Here is a 19,260-nt window from a genome sequence, read left to right as displayed (position 1 = left end):
GGGAAAGAGGGCAAACAGCAGATGGAGCAGAGCAGGGGTGGGCTCAGCATGGCATGCACAGGCTTGAAATATTGTGCTCTGATATTTGGTGTCAGGTGTGCTTTCAGAATAGGTACTCATTGCCATTACTGCATCATTATGTCTGGTGCATTTTACTTCCAGAGCCTTGATATAGCTGTTAATTAGCAATAGCATTTTGAGTAAGTTGATGTATCTCCATTCTCTATATAAAAGACTATGTTTCAATTAGCCTCCTTTTCACTTGTGTCATTTGATACTATTTTAATTTTCAGCTGTTCAGATTTTGATCTCTTGGTTTTAGTCAATTAAATGTTTAAACACACTTTGTGTTTGGGAACCACCTTTTAGCTAGATATATAGAGACACTTGTGTCTATACATGCAGTACTCCCTAATTTAAAATCAGAAAGTGCTCTTTGTCCTATTCTTTGGCTCTGGCAGCAGTTTTTTGACCTACAAACAGAAAGGAATATGATTCTGTTTTCATGGAAGTTCAACTTAGGATCAAGCATTTCTCACACTTTGATAAATCTGCTCAGCCACTTTTTAAAAAGAAGGCTGTCAAAAAGCACTTTATAGTTTTACTCTTCCTTTTTGTTCTCAGTTCTTTGAATTATCCTATTCTGAGTCTTGAAAATAACTTCACATTCGTTAGTAGTTTTGTCTTTTTCCATTTTCCCCCGTATGCTCTTGTCTTGTTATAGCAGCTTAGATGCAACTATTAAGAAGTTAAATTCACAAAGTATGTGAACTCTTTTCTTTCATCTCCTTTGAGCTACTTGATCTCCGTATTTAATTCTGAGGTCTAAAATGAAACCCTGGCACTGTATCTTTCTCTCTACCTTGCACAATTCTCTGCAGCTCTGAAAGGAAAATGAGACTTATGACAGATTACTCACACTATTTTTCTTTGTAGTTGCTGCAATTAAGAAGATTCACCAAAAACTTTTTGAGGCTTTTGTGGGGATTAAAATTCTCTGCTTGCTGGCCTAACGTGATTACCTCCTTCAATCTTCTTTTCAGTTTCCTGGTTAAATAAAGTTTTAAACTAACACAGTATTTCTGTTTACTTTCTTTTTTGGGCATAGACATCTCAGAATTTATGAGCAGGATCTGGGTTTAAAAAAATAGGTAAATCAGGTTGCTTATATTCTCTGACAGACTGGTCATTTAGTCATTAGTAAATTCATTGCATTCATCAAAGTAAGAGTTATACATGGAAAAAAATGTAGAGGGGAAGACTATTCTTCGCAGGAAGTATTTACCTGGATTTTAGATTTCTGGATGCTAGCTTCATTCTTTGTGCTGGCAGTGCTACCAATCTTAATTTACAATGGCTTTTCCGATGCGGCATCTACACAGCAGAATGTCATTAGATTACACATGCAGCATGTGAGTCTCATCCTGCAAATGCTGCTGTCATGCTTCCTTGCTGAGAACGTGCCATTATTGCAGGAAACATTTGCAAATCTGAACAGGACCTGAGAGGAGCAGCAAACTGCTTAGATTGCTGGGAGTGGATAACTAAGAGGGCAGAGTCAAAGAGTTGAATACATATGTCTTGGCTAAACAGCAGTTCAGGGGAGTACAGTACGTCATGGAAATGCAGAAGAGAGAAGACGGAACAAGAAAGAACCACTTAAAATTGTACATGAAGATATTAGGGAAAAACAACCACAGCAGATTAATTTAGCCAATGTAACTCTCAGGTTAAAAACTTTCTGGCAGCACCTCTCTCTTACATCACAACATATGGTGAAAAATGACCCCTTTAGATTATTGCAAGGATCCTTTATCAGTGGGAACCAGAAGACAGTGGGCTCTCAATTTGTTGGGTGTTAAATTTAAGGGACTCTCCTAGTCCTATTGTAGTAGTTTGCATGGCTGCTGCTTCTTGGAATGGTTTATACTAACCCCCTATTCTGTCAACATGTCCTGTAGGACCTTTGTTATTACTGGTGATTTCTCCATGCAGTGGCCTTCAGGAGTGATGATGAGGTGTCAGGTGAAGCATATGTAATTCAAAATTCTGCTACCTTGCAATTTGTCATGTCTGTGCAGGGAAAAAGAGCATGACCCATGCTGTGTGCATGCCTTCCTGTACTCCCATCATGCTAATCCATATTTCTTTATCAGTTGTCATGCTGGTAGTCTAGGCAGTTTTAGTTGTAGACCTAAAGCCAGGCAGAGCTGCAAAGGGAGTGGGGAGGGATGGATGAAATGATGGCTTCATGGAAATCAGTAGGAGATTGTTACCCAGTGTGACCAGAATTTGTCCTGAGATAGTGATGTTTTAGTAGTTATATTCTTGTAAGTTGGTCTTCTACATTTCAAAATTTGAGCCATTAGAGATTTTACTCTTTTAATTCTTTTTTTTTCCCCCTCTGATATTCAGTGAACAGCTCTTCACCAAGATGCCCTGTTAGATTTTGGTTAGCCCAAGCAAAAAAATATTTATATTACTGTGTCTCCATTTAAATAGGCACTACTGTCCTTGAAATGTCAAATGTAATATGACATGTCAATTACTGTGTGTCAAGCACATGATGTATTTTCAGCCCCTGTTGATTTAGATGGGTTTTGACGTGTGCTTGACGTATTCTAATGGTGCTTCTTCAGTTCAGTGAATGTCTTGAAAACAACATTGAATGGCACATAAATCACAGCACCACCTTTTTCAAGCACTTTTGCCAGAACATGAAGTAGCAGCTTTGAGTTCCTGTGAATATTTGGTCGATAATGGCTCTTTTGTCCTAGCGTTGGGAGCCAGCAGTTTCTGGCAGGTTTGCCAGCAGAGCAGACACAGTCTGATCACACAACTGGTTTACTCAGTCATTTTTTTATCATTGCTTTAGAAAAAGAAAACCTAACATTTTTCTTGAGAGATCTTTTAAAAATGACATGCCGGTATTTGGCTCACATTTTATCTGGTGATGTGTATGGGGTACAAAAGCATGAAGTAGGACCATAGGCCTCATAACCTTATAGTGTTGGTAACAATTTATTCCTAACCATATTCACCTAAAATACACACCTACATTAAGGATGAAACACTCTCTGACTGTTGTTGCAAAACATAAGTAGCACTTAGTGTCTTTTAGCAGGATCAGAAATGGGGAGAGGTGACTTTCTGATCTTTTATACTATGTACTTTTGGCATTTGCTAGTTGTGTTTCACATTAACATTTACTCTTCTGCTTGGAAAAGATGTGTGTTCATACAGCCATGTGGTTCAGCCAGTTCCCAAACACACGATACACCTTGATACTAAGGTGGTAGGAAGAAGACGTAGCATCCCCACACTTTCCAAACGACAAAAATATTAAGCAGCAGGACTCAGAATACCCAGCAAATTATTTGCAGCACTCTGGACCTGCAAGCCGTGTTACCTGCCTTTCCCTGTCTTCACTGCTGTTTTAATGTTACACATTGCTTAATGAGAAGCTGTGCATTTAATTTGTCAATACTTTCAAATGGTGGTGTTGAGTAAGACAGGCTTTGAAATAATGTGAGATTTTATAACAGTTGTCCTTCAAAGTGGCTTTTAAATTCAGTGCTTTCAGGTGGATAGAGTTGGGCTTCAGCCCTTCAGAAATACAAGCTTACCTATGGCACATCTGTGTAAACCACGTCTCTGCTCTTTGAACTCCAGAGGCAGAAATAAAAGCAGCCTGTCACAAAAGCAGATGAATACTGAGCCGTTTTTTGTTATTGCTCAATTTTTTGTCACAGAAATGACAGTAGGATTTACCATCCTGTGTGAAACACAGAGCATTGCAGTATGCACTACTTGTTTCGTTGATACTCTGTAATTTTACATACCATCTCCCTGCCTGCCTATTACACAGGACGCTTGACAGACTTCTAGTATGAAAAAGTACAAGAGGTCCACCTGCCAGACCACCAGCCACTGGAAAGGTTAAAGATGTTTGAAAAACTACTATAATTTACCAACATAAAACACCTTGAAATTGAGACATCTCATTTTTGTAGGAAAGACCATAACAAGAGCAAGAAGTAACTGGCATGGGAACATAGCCATTTAACCCTATCTTGAGCAAATACCTTGGCACAAGTGACACAGCTTTATTCTGTGCCTGCTGCAGTGTGAGTGGTGGGTATCCCTGTCCACATCCTCCACCTACCACCTATATAGCAGAACAGGAGCTTCACTGTGTCACAAGATGCTTCTGCATCACCTTAGCATTGTGACTATTAAAAAAGTCTATCAGTATTAAAGACTTCTTTACACTTATATATGTGTAACAGGCTAGGTTGCATTTGACTGGCCAAATGCAAGACATAAATGAGAAATGGATTTTATGGCTGCTGTTACAGCTAATACCAAACTCAGAACAGACCCCCACTCACCTAGCTAGAGAAGGAAGAGGTGACCTTGGAAATGGAAGTTTACAAAGAGGATTCAGGGGTGTAATTGAAGTGAATGGCTTCCTTACAACAGTATTTCTGAAAAAAAAGTGTATGAAGCACATCAGGTTGTGGTCTTGTGTCAAACTCTACTTCAGTCTGAGGTGACAGTCTTCCTCGCTCTATCCCTCTATATAGGATAAAAATACATAACAGGGGCAAAGAAATGAGAACTGTGGTGGAAAAGAAGAGCCCTGCTCTCTCTTTCTCCCTGAAATATGTTTCTTCACCTCTGAATGGGTGTCACAAGGTGCCTTGATCAACCACCTTCACGTCAGAGACAGTGTCAGCAGGGACACGTCCTCAAAGCAGTGGGCAGCTCCACAGGGCACATGGGGCATGGGACCCCATTTCCAGGGTGAGATATCCAGTTTGTCTTATCAGGCAGTCGCTTGGGATGGTCATGGTTGTCTCATCTGACCCTGTGCCAAATGCCACTCTGATGTCTCCCTCTACCTGCCTACGACTTTCTCTTATTTACTGTAGTTACAGCAATAACATTCTGTTGTGCTGCAAGTTTTGGATTTGGGTTTTTTTCTGTGCCTCTTCCAAATGAACAATTGTGACAGCAAAATGTTTTGATAATTATCCCTTTTTACTGCATGAAAAGACTCCAAATGTTTTGGGAAATTATGGGGGATTTTTGATCTTTAAAGTTCTGGTATGTTCCATCCCATTTAACAAAACAAAGCAAAACAACATATGTGCAGGATTGAGTTTTGCTAGATTTTAACAGACTGATTTCTCCGGTAAAAGCTTGAGTGTAAGCATGCCACTTGTTCTTAATTACTATATTGGCAATACTAGCTGATGCTTTATTTAGTGACTGATACTGTGTGTAAGAGCTCATATAGTAAACAGGCAGAGATTTTAACAGATTAAGAAGGGAATAATGTCCAGAAGCAGGTGTGGGGGATTTTTGGGATTTCTCTTTTCAAAATGGAAATTGAAAAAGTAGAACTATACAGATTTAAGTTATTAATCCAAACATGCTGTTGATTTGGGAGACTAATGCTTTCAGGGAAGCAATAGAAATTCCAGAGATGAATGCACTGGATCCTGGGTCAGCACAACTGGCTTTGGGCTAATATATGCAGGAAAGCTGTGACAAACCAAGGGACCACTGGGTCCTAGACCAGTGCTCCTGACTGCACATCTAAGATACTTGAAATTCAGAGCACTGTCTTCTAGCTGCTCAGATCTGTTGACCTGTGCTAATGAGCAACATGCATAAATTAGCAAGGTGAATGGAGTGGCCCATTATTATCATTCCTTGATTCTCAGCATTGTAGAAGACACAGTTGGGAGGGATGTGCCAGCTTCAGAGAGAGCAGCTGGACAGTTTCCCTTTGCTTCTTTCCAAAGTTTCCTTTGTGATGTGAGTGTGCTTCCAAGTGTGGAAATAAATTAGAGTGATAGCAGTGTAAAAAACTAAATACATTAAGTATTGATAGCAAGGCTGAAGAAATATTCTTTAGGCCCGAATAGGACAAGGAGTATCGTGTGAATGAAGGATGTCTGATCTCCATTTCTAAGGTGTCTGCAAGAAATTCTGCTGGTGACAGGATGATTTTTCTGCATAGATGGAAACTTAGTTCCCTCCCTCCTCTGAGAGACAATTCTGAATCAAAGGAAAAAGTGTGCTAATCTGAAAAAGGTGGCTATTTAAGCCCATGTGAAAAACTGTTCCTTTAACTACTGTACTCTATGACTTTGAATTCTGTTTTATTATTCTAAGTACTTACCTTTTATTATTTCTAAATACTTAGCTAAAATTAGAATTGATTTCATAAACCCTGCAAACATGCAATTTTTTGACTGTTGCCAGTGTTTAGGGAAGGGTCAGGTCAAAGATCTGACAGTTGCAAAGCTTGTTCAGCTTTCAACTTCCAACGTCTGTTGGAAATTGCAGAACAATTTCCCTCAAATAATTGAATACTGGACATCCCAAGGGAGACACGTGCCCTTTAACCAGTGGGAAAATATTTATTCTCAGGAGAACATACTGTGTTACATTTCAAAAAACCTGAAGAGACCACTTCATTTAAATCTTAACTAATTTAAATCCTCACATAAACTCACATACAAACTGATAGTTAACATAAACCCAATTCCTTAGTCTGATTTTACCTTAGGAGGAGCTGGAGCATGTATAGAGTGAAATCTTGACCCTTTATTTTGATGGCAAAATCCACCAGGATTTTGGTTTTGCCTTTCTAAAGAATGCTGTCATCCTAAAGATATTTATAGTTTTTCCTGATCTGCCACAGTGAGGACCATCTAGTTGTTGAAGTGGAGGAGGATGAGAGCAAACCCATGCAGCCACCTCAACCCAGTGAAGCTCAGAAGAGTGGAGTTCCTTGGTTACCAGCCTAATCAATGCTTTTGAAAAAGTATGGGGTATTTATCAGGAAGAATAGAGAATTTGAGTGCAACTGGAACAATTTCTGTGGCAAGCAGATCTGTTAAAGATGTATTTGCTCAGGTTTCCTGGTACAGAATGTATGTTATGGCCCTATGCAGTCTGCTTACAGAAGAAATGTTGCCATTAATCAAACTTTGCCCTGCCCATGAGCACTTGAGATTGTAAATGCAGTTCTGCCTTGGTGAGAAAGTGTTTAGAGGACCAATTCATGACAATGACAATATTCTGGTTTCCTCTTTCTACTGGGGAAGCTTATGTCTGACTGAAGAGCGTGTCAGCTTTGCTAGACTCTAGCCTGCATCCAAGCTGGATTTCTTTGTGACTGCTGAACTGGTATAATGGTAAACAAGAAACTGTTGAAATCTACCTTTTTGGTATGTATGAAAAGTAGATTAGTGCTCTGTTACATAATTAATTACAAGTGGAAAGACTCTAGTACCTGTAGTTATGAAGAGTGCAGGCTGACTATTTGATAGGTGGAAAATCAGGTTGATTTTAATGATGGAGAGAAGAAAAGGAATGGTTTCCTGTATGATCCAACTGATCTGTGCAAGGTCAGTAAAACTATACAGTAACTCTTCCAGCTCATAGATGGTAGTCATGAATTGTTCTCTCACAGAAGTTACATGGTTGAGTGGTTTCTATAGCTTTCAGGGACACTTTTCATCCCAGTGTGCAGATGAAACACCTAGAAATCTTTCAAAATTCTAGCAAATACAAAACTGCAACTATGTAAATTTCTACCTATGTAGATATCTTACTCAGTGACAAAACCTGGCCCTGTGATTCTCTAGAGAGACAGTCCCCACCTGGGAAATTGACAGCAAGCTTGGGGGAAGAAGGGAGAAAAATAAAGGGAAGGAAAAGAAATGGCAGTCCTTGGGAAAGGAGTATGGGGAGCTGGACTTGGTGAAGCCCTGAACATTACTTCAGGTGAGACTATATTATAAATAGGTGTGTAAAACCACAGATGCAAGGAGAGGTAGTGGATTTTCTTTGTATTGCCATAGTGCATTAGTGCTCTGTTCTTGGATTGGGACCTCACTGTACTTATTTTGCTTTGCAAACACAACACAACCCAAAAGATGTAGCAAGGATCTCGTGATCTTAATGAAGAAATTCTTCATTGATATGCATGACAAAGCCAGGTACAAGTTAACATATTGAATAGAAAAGCTGGCTTCCTGTATAACATAAATACATCAGGAGTCCTCATTGTTTACAGAAGTACTTGGTAAGACAATCTGTATGGCCTCAGATGTGTAGTAACAATTTTGATATATAGGATATTTTTCTCATGTTCTTTTGTAAAAAAAAATCCTTTCAAAAGGAAAAGGTGCTCTGAAAGAAAAAAAGAAAAGGCGAAATTATAAATCGTAAAATGTGTTGATTAGAAAGCAGTTTTAGGAAAAGAAACTCAAATCCCAGAAGTATGATCTTGTGCTCAGTAACTTTTTTGTCCCCCAGATGAATTAAATTATTTAGTCCCTTTTTTCCTAGCCAGATCAAATAGGTATAATACTTATATTATCTCTGCAATAGAGGAATTCTTTGCAATATATACTCTCAGACAGGAGCTTGTGGAGGGCTGTGGGGCATAAAAAATTGGTTTTCTGAGATGTCATTCTGTTGGGGTTGGCAGGTTGTCTTTACATATATATGAGCACTAAAATGTATTTAGTAGTTACCAAAATCTGCTTGATGACACAGACTATGACAGATGACCATCCATAATTGCATTACACATAGGTATCCAGGGTAATCAAATATTTAACTAATCAATAATAAGCCTTCTGAACAGGAAGGAAGTAAAGGTCATTCACATGAGCCTCAGTCCCAGTGGAAGCAATGTCCTCATTTAATGTCACTTACTTGGCAAGATGTTAGAGACAATTTTGTCAGTTAAGGAAACAGAAGAGAGAATTTTTAATCACCACTGCAGTGATCAGTTGCACATTTGTTAGTCTGACCAACAAGAGGAGGTGGATGCACAGGCGAAAGTCATCATTGTACAGACACCAACTACTGTGCTGTACAGTTTGAAAAGTCAGAATTAGGATAAGAAAATGAAGTCTGGAAAGAGAGGTGCAACATGCACAGAGTCCTGCACTAGAATGTGGAGCACCTGTGGTCTTTCTACAAGTAACCAGAACAAAGGTGACAGACAGGAACATATATATATGTACATACTCATTTCTATGCTGGAAATTTCAGCTCAGCCCATGCCTGCAACAGAGTAGTCTTTATTTCCCTTTTTTAAATTTCTTCTGCTGAGAATACCAATATTACCAAGGCTTGTTTGCATATGTGTCACCAGAAAAACGTGAAGGAAAAGTATTAATCAGAAAGAAACAGGAGTGGTAAGAAGCAGGGCCCTGTGCTCTCAGAGCTGAGTTGGAGGTGCTCAGTTCCCCAATTTTCTGCTCTGTTTAGAAGGAGACAAAAAAGAAGGAACAGACTCGGCATTGATGCAGCCTCTGTCTGGAAGGAGAGTTAGAGAGGCCGGTGCAAGAGATGCTGTGAATGATCACTGCTGTTCTGCCAGCTCTGAAGGGAGGGGATGAAATAAGATGCTCTTTCTCTGCTAGACCAGGTTCAGCTCCCAGGCCTGAACTAGCATGCATCAAACACGTTTGGCATACAGGATTTCAGGAATTATTCCTGCTTTCAGGAAGATGTATAATTCTTCGTCTTCAGATCCAAAGAACAGACCTTTGCTCATGCACTTTATTCCACCTGCAAGTTCATTGTGAAGATTTTTTTTCCCGACTGCGTGAAGTTTCTTTGTTGTCATGAATTTTCACTTCAGCTCAGAAAAGCATTGGGCTAAAAGCAAAGTAAGCTAATTTAAAAAGAAGAAAAAAAAAGAAAGAAATTCAGGTTTGTGTTAGCTCATAGTCACTCAGTTATCTTTCATTATAATGTGTAGATATGTGTATTTATAAATATAAACATTTTGTAGGAACTATTTAGAAAAAGCAAGCATTCACTAGAAACACCCTTTAGAACATGAGTGTGGCTGAGCACTGGAACATGTTCCCCAAAGAATTTTTTTTTCAGTCTTCAAACTTATTCAGATTTAAACAGAACAGAACTACCTGGTCTAACTCTGAAGCTAACCCTGATGAGCTGAAAATTTATAGCCCCCTCCCCAGATGAGTTTTTCTATTATTCTATGGTAATATGGCATATGACAAAAAGAGATGTTAACACAGGCTTCAACATCCAGAGCAGTCTTTGCACTGCTTTCAGCCATCCTGACAAGCTGGAATGGTCTGTGTCACGGCTGTGCATCTTCTGTATGGTGCATGTGTTAGAAGAAAATATTTCCTAAACATATGTAAACAACTGCTGTCATTTAGCATTTCAAAATCCATGACGAGATCTAAGGACAAGTGTCTCACTTAATCTAAGTCCATCTGTCCAAAACCAGGGAAAGGCAGAGAGCAGTGAAACAAAATTATGTTTAAAATTACTGGAGGTATTTGGTCTATGTGCAAAACATCATAGCATTACTGTCAAATGTTTCTAAAACTTCTGCAGGTAGAAACAAACTCTGTATGTCCTGCTATGTTAGGAGAAGTGTGAAATATGTCTTTGTTAAGCAGCATCTCAGTAATCCTGGGCTGGTCTGGGAGCTGCTGTTGGACACACTTGGCTACAGCAGTATGTAGTGGTGCAAGTTGTCATACAGCCATGAACTTCCTCAAAACCAGGAATAAACATTTCTATAATGTAGGCAGTGCTTATGTACAAGGTAATTAACATAATTCCTTTGGGTTTTAACACAGTAGCTCTCTAGAATAACAGTTTCTTGGCTAATAAGGGTAAAATAGATGAAAAGTTTTAGTGTGGTTTTTTTTCAGTGGCATTTCAGAGTTCATCATAGATTTGATTTATGGGTTTTCTCTGTCAGAAATGTGCCTTGCAGTACTCAGTCATCAGATCCGGGGGATATGCTGGTGCATGTCATAGATACTTTGTGGCCCAAATTCCTTTCCTTAGAAACCCAGCACAGAGGAGCAGCATGAAAAAGGAGAACGCGGTGTGTACTTGGGTCTCAGCCCAGTGTGGAGCTGGGATACACCCCAGGACAGCACAGCCCTAGGAGCTGGAAAGTGCTGCTGGATCCCACAGCATGAATACAGATCAAGCAAACTTCTCATTCTCATGTCTCAGCTTAACACAGCTGCTAACAGAGGTGATGAATAATCTTGGTAAGGTGTGCCACGGCTATGAGTTTTTTTCCTCGTAGACCCCAAAGTTCTCTCCCTCAGCCAGAATTTTGTTCCATGTATAGTTCTGCTTCCAGCTCCACCCCAGCCAGAGAGGTTGTAACACACTTAGAGTTTGCAAGGTGGCTCAACAGTTAAGTACCTTTAGCTGGTCTCAGCAGTAAACGCTGCAGATAAAGTCATGGTCAGAGATGTGCAGGGTATTTTGTTTGCCAGCCACCCAGGACAGGGATATAAGAGCATGGGAACGGGCATATTGAGCCAGAGCAGAGGATCTTCTTTACCGGGGTGCATCCTCTGGCAGCAGCCAACAGTGGACACCTAGGACAGAGCATAACAGGGCAAACTTACTGTGCTTCTACTCCCATCTGCTCCCAGTGCATTATCACTCCATCTCCAGCTCAAGTTCTTTCTGAACCAAATGTATTCAAGTCATCTTTATCGCTGTCTTGTTTATCCATGTAATTTTCCTATTTGATATGTGTACTGTTTGTGTATGCTGCCAAATTCCTCCTTTCTTTCTTGACAAAAAGTATAATTTCCAGCATAACATCACCTTAAAGTACAGTGATTGAAGTAACTACTGCTAATAAAAGAGTAGCACATATTTTCCTTTTATGATCGCCTTAAGTACTGCTTGATATGTTTTAATGTCTAGCATTCCTAAGGCAGCTGTTTGCCTTTCATGAAACATTAATTAGAATCTAAGAATCAAAGAAGAGAAAAAATGCATATGTATATATATGCACATGCATCTGTTTATGAACAGGAGACAGTAGAAACTTTGTATTACAAAAAGGCAGTAAATTTGAGTGAGACTTGTATCGGGAGATTACACCGATATTTAAGCATATTATAGCAAAAAAACTACTATGTATTTATATAGTATGATTTTGGCATCTCACTACTAGGTGGAATTTTATAAACTAATGAAAAATAATCCATATCATATTTCTTCACGGTTTAATATGTGGTGTTTATAAGGATACTTTCACCGATGTCCTGAGCAGGAAGGTAACACTGTATGTCCTGTCAGAAAATGGAATTACATTACATAAAAAGCTGCTGCAAAAGAATGTAATTGAGGGCTGGAATCTGGGAAATGTGGTTCAATACCCTTTCTGAAAAAGAAATAAAGAAACCATATCATGCCCGTTGGTGTCTAAAACTTGTAGGCCTTAACTGATAGAGGATGCTTTGTTTTAAGTGAGATTAGCTGTCTGACTGAGTGGTGTGCTGCTGTGGACACATTCACTCAATTCACAAATGTGCTAGAGGAGCCAAGCAAAGATGTTGGGACTTTAGTCATCTCTGCTCCCAACTCTCCTTGACAGGGAGCTCTCTGTGAGCCATGCTGCTTCACCCAGATGAGGACTGACAGCTGCTGTGGGTGTGAGTGAGCTGCTCAATGTGCTCAGGGGGTGCCATCCCACCACTGGATCCAAAGGCCAAGGTTTTCAAAAATAATGCAGAAAGCTTGAGTGACCCTCATAGTTAGTCACTTAACAGCCCTAATTTCCATAAGTGCTAAATGTCCAAAGCCCATGGTGCTTCTTTCTGCAGCCCAGATTCTCTTTGAATGCTGAGCAAATGCTAGAGATCCAAAGATTTTCTTCAACTGCTCATTACCATCTGAATGCAGGCATGTTATATTCTAGTTTTCTGCTTTTATTTCATCTGCCTGCACTTTTAGTTACTATGATGAAAGGTTCATGCAAAAGCTTTGCATGTCTCCTAAAGTAAAGATTCATGTTGCTAAATTTATATACTCTTTGTATATTTGAATATTTTACGTTTTTGTATTTTTCCCTTTAAAAAAATAAAACCTGTACATGTTTGGATGTCCAAAGTTGACCTGAGGGTGAGATATGAGTGTTTGCTTGTTGGTTCTATCCTGTATTGCCAAACACTGTGTCAGCTCCGAAGTATTTAGCATGGTCATATCTCCTAATTTTTGTTTTCAGCCTATCTATTTATGTGTTTATTTTTCTGTGTGTTATACATTTAAGTATCACAAGAAGCAGCTCCACTGTGGAGCAAAAGGTGGTATTTCCAATTGTTCCTGGTGTTGATTGCTTATGTTCATGTTTTCAGTTTCTTCATACATATTCTAAAATTCCGTGGAAGCTGTCGCATTGGTGGTAATCACATCTAGTTGCCACTGAAAGGGGTGATGACACTCCCCTAAGCCTTGGCCACCAGTTCCCATTGTGTCAGCATGTGTACTTGGCAGACTACACTATTTAGGGAGTTAAACCACCAAAAGCTTCTCAGGTTTTTATGGCAGACTTGATTTTTCATCATTGTGAGTTCCTGTGCACTGGCTTACTGCAAGACCAGTCAAGTGCTGGTGCCAACACAACAGAAAGCAACTGGAGCAGGACTGACCTGAGATGCCATCTCGGCCAAATCACGTATTTCCACAGTCCAGAGGCTGAGAAACACAAGAGGACCACAACTGGTGTTATGCCTACATTTTGGGACATGGTCTGGCCTGCCAAGCCCCTCATCCAGGCTGAGCAGATGCCTCACAAGGCTGAGCCCAGTCCGGTTTTTCTTCTCATGGTAGGCAGAGTCAGGGGGACATAGCTGATACATTTCTGGGTCTCAGCCCAAAGGGAAGATAGTGTCTGTTTTTAGCAGCTGTGGACTGTTGTTAAGGTGCAGCCGTAAGTCATATTTAACTACAGGGCCAGCTAGGAGGGAAGGTAATGCAGTCTAAGTGCTGTAAAGGAGAGATGTATCGTAACGTGGCAGGCACGTTACACAGACTGGTCTGTTGTTGGCCCTGGGTCAGTGTATTTTCCATGAGGTCCATGAGCCAAAGAGTCTGAGCTCACAGTGGAGCGGCCAAGGAAGAGTAGAGGTGGCAATCACAAGGACGAAGATGTAACACTGGGGCACTGTTTGAGTTTCTACAGCAAAGAGCAAAGCGTGGCTTGCTGCACGTCTCCAGTTCCTTGCTGCTCGTGTCAGCCAGCCCTTGGCCAGCTTGCTGGGATGCCAGCAGCACCAAGAAGCTTGTACTTCAGTGGCTGAAGGTAACCCTGCATGTTTGCCACAGGGTTGAGTACACATGAGCAGACTGGGGAGCAGCCAGCGTGACTTGTCACCTCATGGCATCTTGGTGGTGTGTCACAGCACTGAACACAGTTCAAGGCTTTAATAAACATACCGTGCTCCCTGGGCAGCTCCCCAGGCAGCTTTGCTCTGCATATTGCTCAGAAAACACAAGATCAGTATAAAAAGACCTATTACATGTGTTTTTTAACAGTGTTACTGCATATGCCAAGGGCCATTCACAGTCTGCATAGAACAGAGGTGACACACCTAGGAGGTCATGGGCAGCATTCATAGAAAGGAAAAATAGTCTGCATTTTGCAAGGTTGTTATAGTTTGTCTCGCAGTGCAGATCACATTCAGCAGAACTTGATGGCCATCTACTGGCGAAGCCCCAGTCGGTGTTACGCAGAGTTTTTGTATCAGAGAGACAAGCACTTGCCCATGTGCAGAGAGTTGCAGAGATGCATGTTTTCACTTCTAGCTGAAAGTAACACAGCTGAATTTTTATAAATCACCTAAATGCTCACATTGGTTTTACTCATTTCATCCTATGAGCAATATTGACTACAGGTGTTGCAGCTACTCATGGAGGCAGCCAACAGTCTCCCAAGATTTCTGTGAAGTGTAACAATTTCTACACTAACACAGAAATTACACTGGGTTTCGAAATAATGAACTACAGATAAATAAATGTCAAGCTGGCAGATCAGAAACAAGTTTTCTTCTTTGTTAATTAATCTTTCAAACTTAATGTATCAGCAGTAATTTGTTACATCTCACAGTTTTGCTGAGCACATCCATTCACAAACTCTTTGTCCAAGATGGTGCCATCAAACAGTAGTTTCTGGAACCCTCTGCTGACCTGAGCCACTTAGCTGCCCTTTTAAAAAGTACAAAACCTGAGCTTGAGGAATTTTTTTATGTCTCTGTGATCAGTGAGGGTATTTTGTAGAAATTGCTTGAGAAAGAAGAGGATGTCCCTATCCTGCTGCATGGTGAAGGGAAAGAACATCAGCAAATCAGCTGGAAGTTACTGTGGGAGGGGTTAACCGATGGAAGCTCAAAAAAACCACTTTGTGTTCTTTTTAGGGCTTTCTGTGTTATCTCCATTTTAAAAAGTCACACAACTTTTGCAAGGCTAAGACAATTCTGGTGGTATCAGGTAGATTCTATGTCCTTTGCCACGAGTGAGCATGTCTGCACTGTGGGATCTCCCTGTGCCATGCAAGCTGGAGTGGCAGAGGAAGATCACCTTGGGCTCACTTGCCATGTGAGTCTCCTCTGCTGGTTAGTTTGTCATTTAGCCTGCACTGCTGCGAAGGGAAGGCATGAGGTTACACCGACTGGCTCTCGCTGACAGTAGGTTTTCTCCTCGGTGTGCTGAGCAAGCAGTGACTGTGAAGCTCTCAGGGGATGGTGACAATGCATGTCACCTTCTGTGGCTTATTCAGTTATTTTCCCTCCGATGGAATAGGCAGTGTGCTTCACTTTTTAGAAGGAGCAGCATCGATCATAGAATCAACGGGGTTGGAAAAGACCTCCATCACGTGCCACCTTCACGGCACTGCTTTGTGCCACCCTCTCCTGTGTAAATACCTAGGAAAGAACAGAGCAGTTCCCAGCAGTGAGATCACTTTCTTGTACGTGACAAATAGCTTTTATGAGGTGCTGACTCTTCTCAAGGTTCATTTTGTCTCTGGGCTGGAAATTGCACTAGCATTATAAGTTTGATCCACCTCCTATTTAAATGAGCTGTATGTACTATCCAGGATCTGAACACCCTGTTACAAAATAGGCTTTTAAGACAGCTTATAAATTACTTGCAGTAAAAATGATGCACAAATATTTATCTTTAAAGATATTCTGGAGCACTGGATTTTCTATGTTTAGTATTGAGCTTTAACATTTGATTTTCACATTTACTTTTATTTCAGCTGAAGGGATGTTTTAAAAAAGCCAAACTGCAGTAGTGAAACCATTCTCAGTGAATCATTTAACCCTAGACTTTTATTTGCTTTGAGATGCAGATGCTTAAATGCCTAAGCCATTTCTGTGGGAGCTAAACATACCTGTATGCCAGTCACATAGTTAAAGTGCTGCTATGTCTAACTCTCCTGGGGACAATATTTTGCTAGTTATTGTTGATATTACAGCCCTCTGTCCACTTCTTTCTCCATTTCAGATATTGCACACGCACACGTTAACACACATCATTTTACAGGCAAAAATAATGAACCTGGAAAATCTTGTTCCTAGAGGTCAAATAATATCTGTTCAGAGAAAATGTGGGCTGTCAGAAAGAAAGTACTTCACTCCTTTTTTAAATAATGCTTTAAATTAGGGTTGTGCTGTAAAAATATTTGAACAAAAATGCGTAATTAGACTACCATTAATTCAAGGCTTAAAGATTTGCATGCAGAGATTTAGAATATCTGTGAAATCACATGCTAATGGTGTGAAATGCTTTCTGCTAAGTTTTAACCCAGTATAAATAGTCCTCAGCAAAATCTGGAAATCTCCAGGAGTGATGTTTATGCCAGAACAATTACAGCCATAACAGGTGGCTGTTGTAACGCGAGGTTGCAGATTGGTGTTAACATAGGAGCTTCTCAGCAGCTACATCAACATCAGTGCTGCTTTCAAAATGCCTTTTTTAGCATTGTAACTACCCCAAAGGTTTGTGCTTTCTTCTTTTCATTCAGATTGATCTTAAGAGTCTGGAAGAGCTGGCCGATGAATCTGTAGCTCATTGCCCTTGAGTGTCAGTAAACCTGGGAAGTCCCAGAAACCTGATGAAGGCCAGTGTGGTTTCAGTACTTAAAGTAGCTAAACAGGCTAGTCTAACTGTGGGTGAACGTGATTGCTGTGCAATATAATAATAATAGGGTTGATAAGACGATCAGTTAATGGTGATTTATGGCTGGGTAGTATAATTAATGGTAGTCAATGAGGATTTGGATCTTGGCATACCAACTTGATCATAGCTTACCTAACCAAGCCAAATGCATTGCTGTAGCAGGCTTTCTTCAAATATTAGACTCAGTCCACACTATATGCAGAAACTCAAGCAATATAGCTTCAGCATTACATTTTTAATTGATTGAAACTGGGATTAAAACTTAAAACTGATAGACCTTAGGACGTTGCTGTAAATGGAGTATCTCTGACGAGCATTTGTGTTTCTGTGGGGGTTGATCTCTGGCCCTGTGCTAATAACTTTTGTTTATGAGTGTTCTGAATTATGAGTGTTCTGAAAGGAAATAAAATTCATTAACTTGCAAGTGATAGATTGAGAATTGTTAAATAAGACAATGGAAAAATCACTGCTGCAGGGTGATACGGACCTGTTAGCACTCTGTATGCAAGCACACAACAGGTGCTTGACCAAATGCGATAATCCATAGTCCAGAACTGGGTACTGGAAATACTCTTTCATAAAAGGTTTTAGGCTTTTTATCTATTTAAACTTATCAAAGGCTATATAGAAAGATGATTAGAAAACAAGATTCAGTGAGCTTGTACCTGGACACATGTCAAATAGAAATAGAGCTCAGGTAAAGTCAGGCTACTTCATTACTGGAGCAGTATTTCAAGGGTTGTGGTGGATTTTTTGGGGGCAATAAGCACTTCTAAACCAAGACTTGAATTAATTCATACTGCAGAGTATTCTCTAGTTCAAGCACTAATTGTGCCATGGACTACATTGTAGAAAGGGAAATAGTTAATTTTAAGGTCACTTCTGGCACAGTGATACGTTACAGCTGATTTTTGGGGCCTGGGATACACACCATGCTCTTGCTTCATTTTTTTGCATCTGTTCTGTTTTTCAGTTCAATTTCACCATTCAGTATTGAGAGCACAAGGCGTCAGAGGAGGTCTGAGTCTCCAGACTCCAGGAAGCGACGCATCCATCGGTGTGACTTTGAGGGATGCAACAAAGTATACACAAAAAGTTCCCACCTGAAGGCTCACCGGAGAACGCACACAGGTAAGACTTTGCTGGCACTGTTCATTATGGTAAAGACAAGCAGGTTCCTTTCTGCCTAATTTAGGGCATATTGAGCTTGTCATCCTACACCGAGATCCAAAGGCCTGTACCTAAATAATGGAGATGTCTGCAAGTGCATCAGCATTGGCCTTCTGGTGCAGATCAAGAACATGCTTTTGGATTGAACTTCCCTGTCATCTCTGCTTCACAGCACAAGAGCAGTGTCAGCACAAACCAGACTCCTCTCGGCTGAAACCAAACAGAAAAGTGACTTCCAGAGACACGCCTATGGTGCTTCAACAAACAGTGGGTGGACATTGCTTAGGACCAACCAGAGCTAGTCCAAAGAAAACCCTCAAGAAGGTCATATAGTGTGGTCATGAATCTTCAGCAGCAATTTTTTCACTCTACAGACCTTCTCCTGTTGAGCTACTACTTGCTTTTATGGATGTAGCCTTTGAAGGCCAGGTGCCCCTGAAAGCCTTCAGTTCAATTCAAGTGTAAACTCAAGTCCTCAGTATGTCTTTCTGGAGGCTTTCAGAGGCACCTACCCCATAGTGGAGAGGGAAGTAGGTCACTGTATGAGAATGGGTTGCACTAGATCCCTACAACAGAGATGCAAGAGAGGTGCTTAAATGAGCCAGGTCCCATTCAGTGGTGATAATACTTAACACTCAATTAATATCTGGTGTCCTTAACTTTATGGGCTGTTACTAGTCTACCTGACAGGCATGTAAGGCTGGCTGAAGCAGTGATGTATAATAGTTGTAATTTTGTTATGGATAAACCCAGGAGCAATGATTTGAAGTCATCAAGAACAGTTTAAAAGGGGATTGATTAGATGGCTAGAAAGGCGGTGGACAGAACTCTCTGAATCTCAGTGTTATTCCTTGCTCTGCTACTGATTTGCTTACATTAAATTTATTGATCTCTCTGCTCTTAATGGACTTCACCATTCTTGTAACTCCTTGGAGAAAAGATGGTGTTTAACCATATAGCACTAGTTCTTTGCCAAGAATCTGTTGGCACTTTCTGTGGTGTGATGTACTCTAAAGAGTATGAGATGTTATTCAAAAAAATTAAGTGATGGCTTCTTCATTT

General features: G+C 40.4%; 1 protein-coding gene across 1 annotated transcript in view; it reads left to right on the top strand.

Moving 5' to 3' along the window:
- Positions 1-19,260, top strand: part of KLF12 (Kruppel-like factor 12) — a gene marked incomplete at its 3' end in the record, with an annotated part of 160,066 nt that overhangs the window by 134,676 nt on the left and 6,130 nt on the right. Inside the window, exon 5 of the mRNA XM_009081099.1 lies at positions 18,002-18,159. Within this exon, the coding sequence (XP_009079347.1) occupies positions 18,002-18,159 (158 nt within the window). The remainder of the gene's footprint in view (positions 1-18,001; positions 18,160-19,260) is intronic.

The sequence above is a fragment of the Acanthisitta chloris genome, unplaced genomic scaffold, assembly GCF_000695815.1.
Source record: "Acanthisitta chloris isolate BGI_N310 unplaced genomic scaffold, ASM69581v1 scaffold6768, whole genome shotgun sequence".
Lineage (NCBI taxonomy): Eukaryota > Metazoa > Chordata > Aves > Passeriformes > Acanthisittidae > Acanthisitta > Acanthisitta chloris.
The sequence above is the reverse complement of the archived record's forward strand: the minus strand, read 5'-3'. Positions and strand labels throughout refer to the sequence as shown.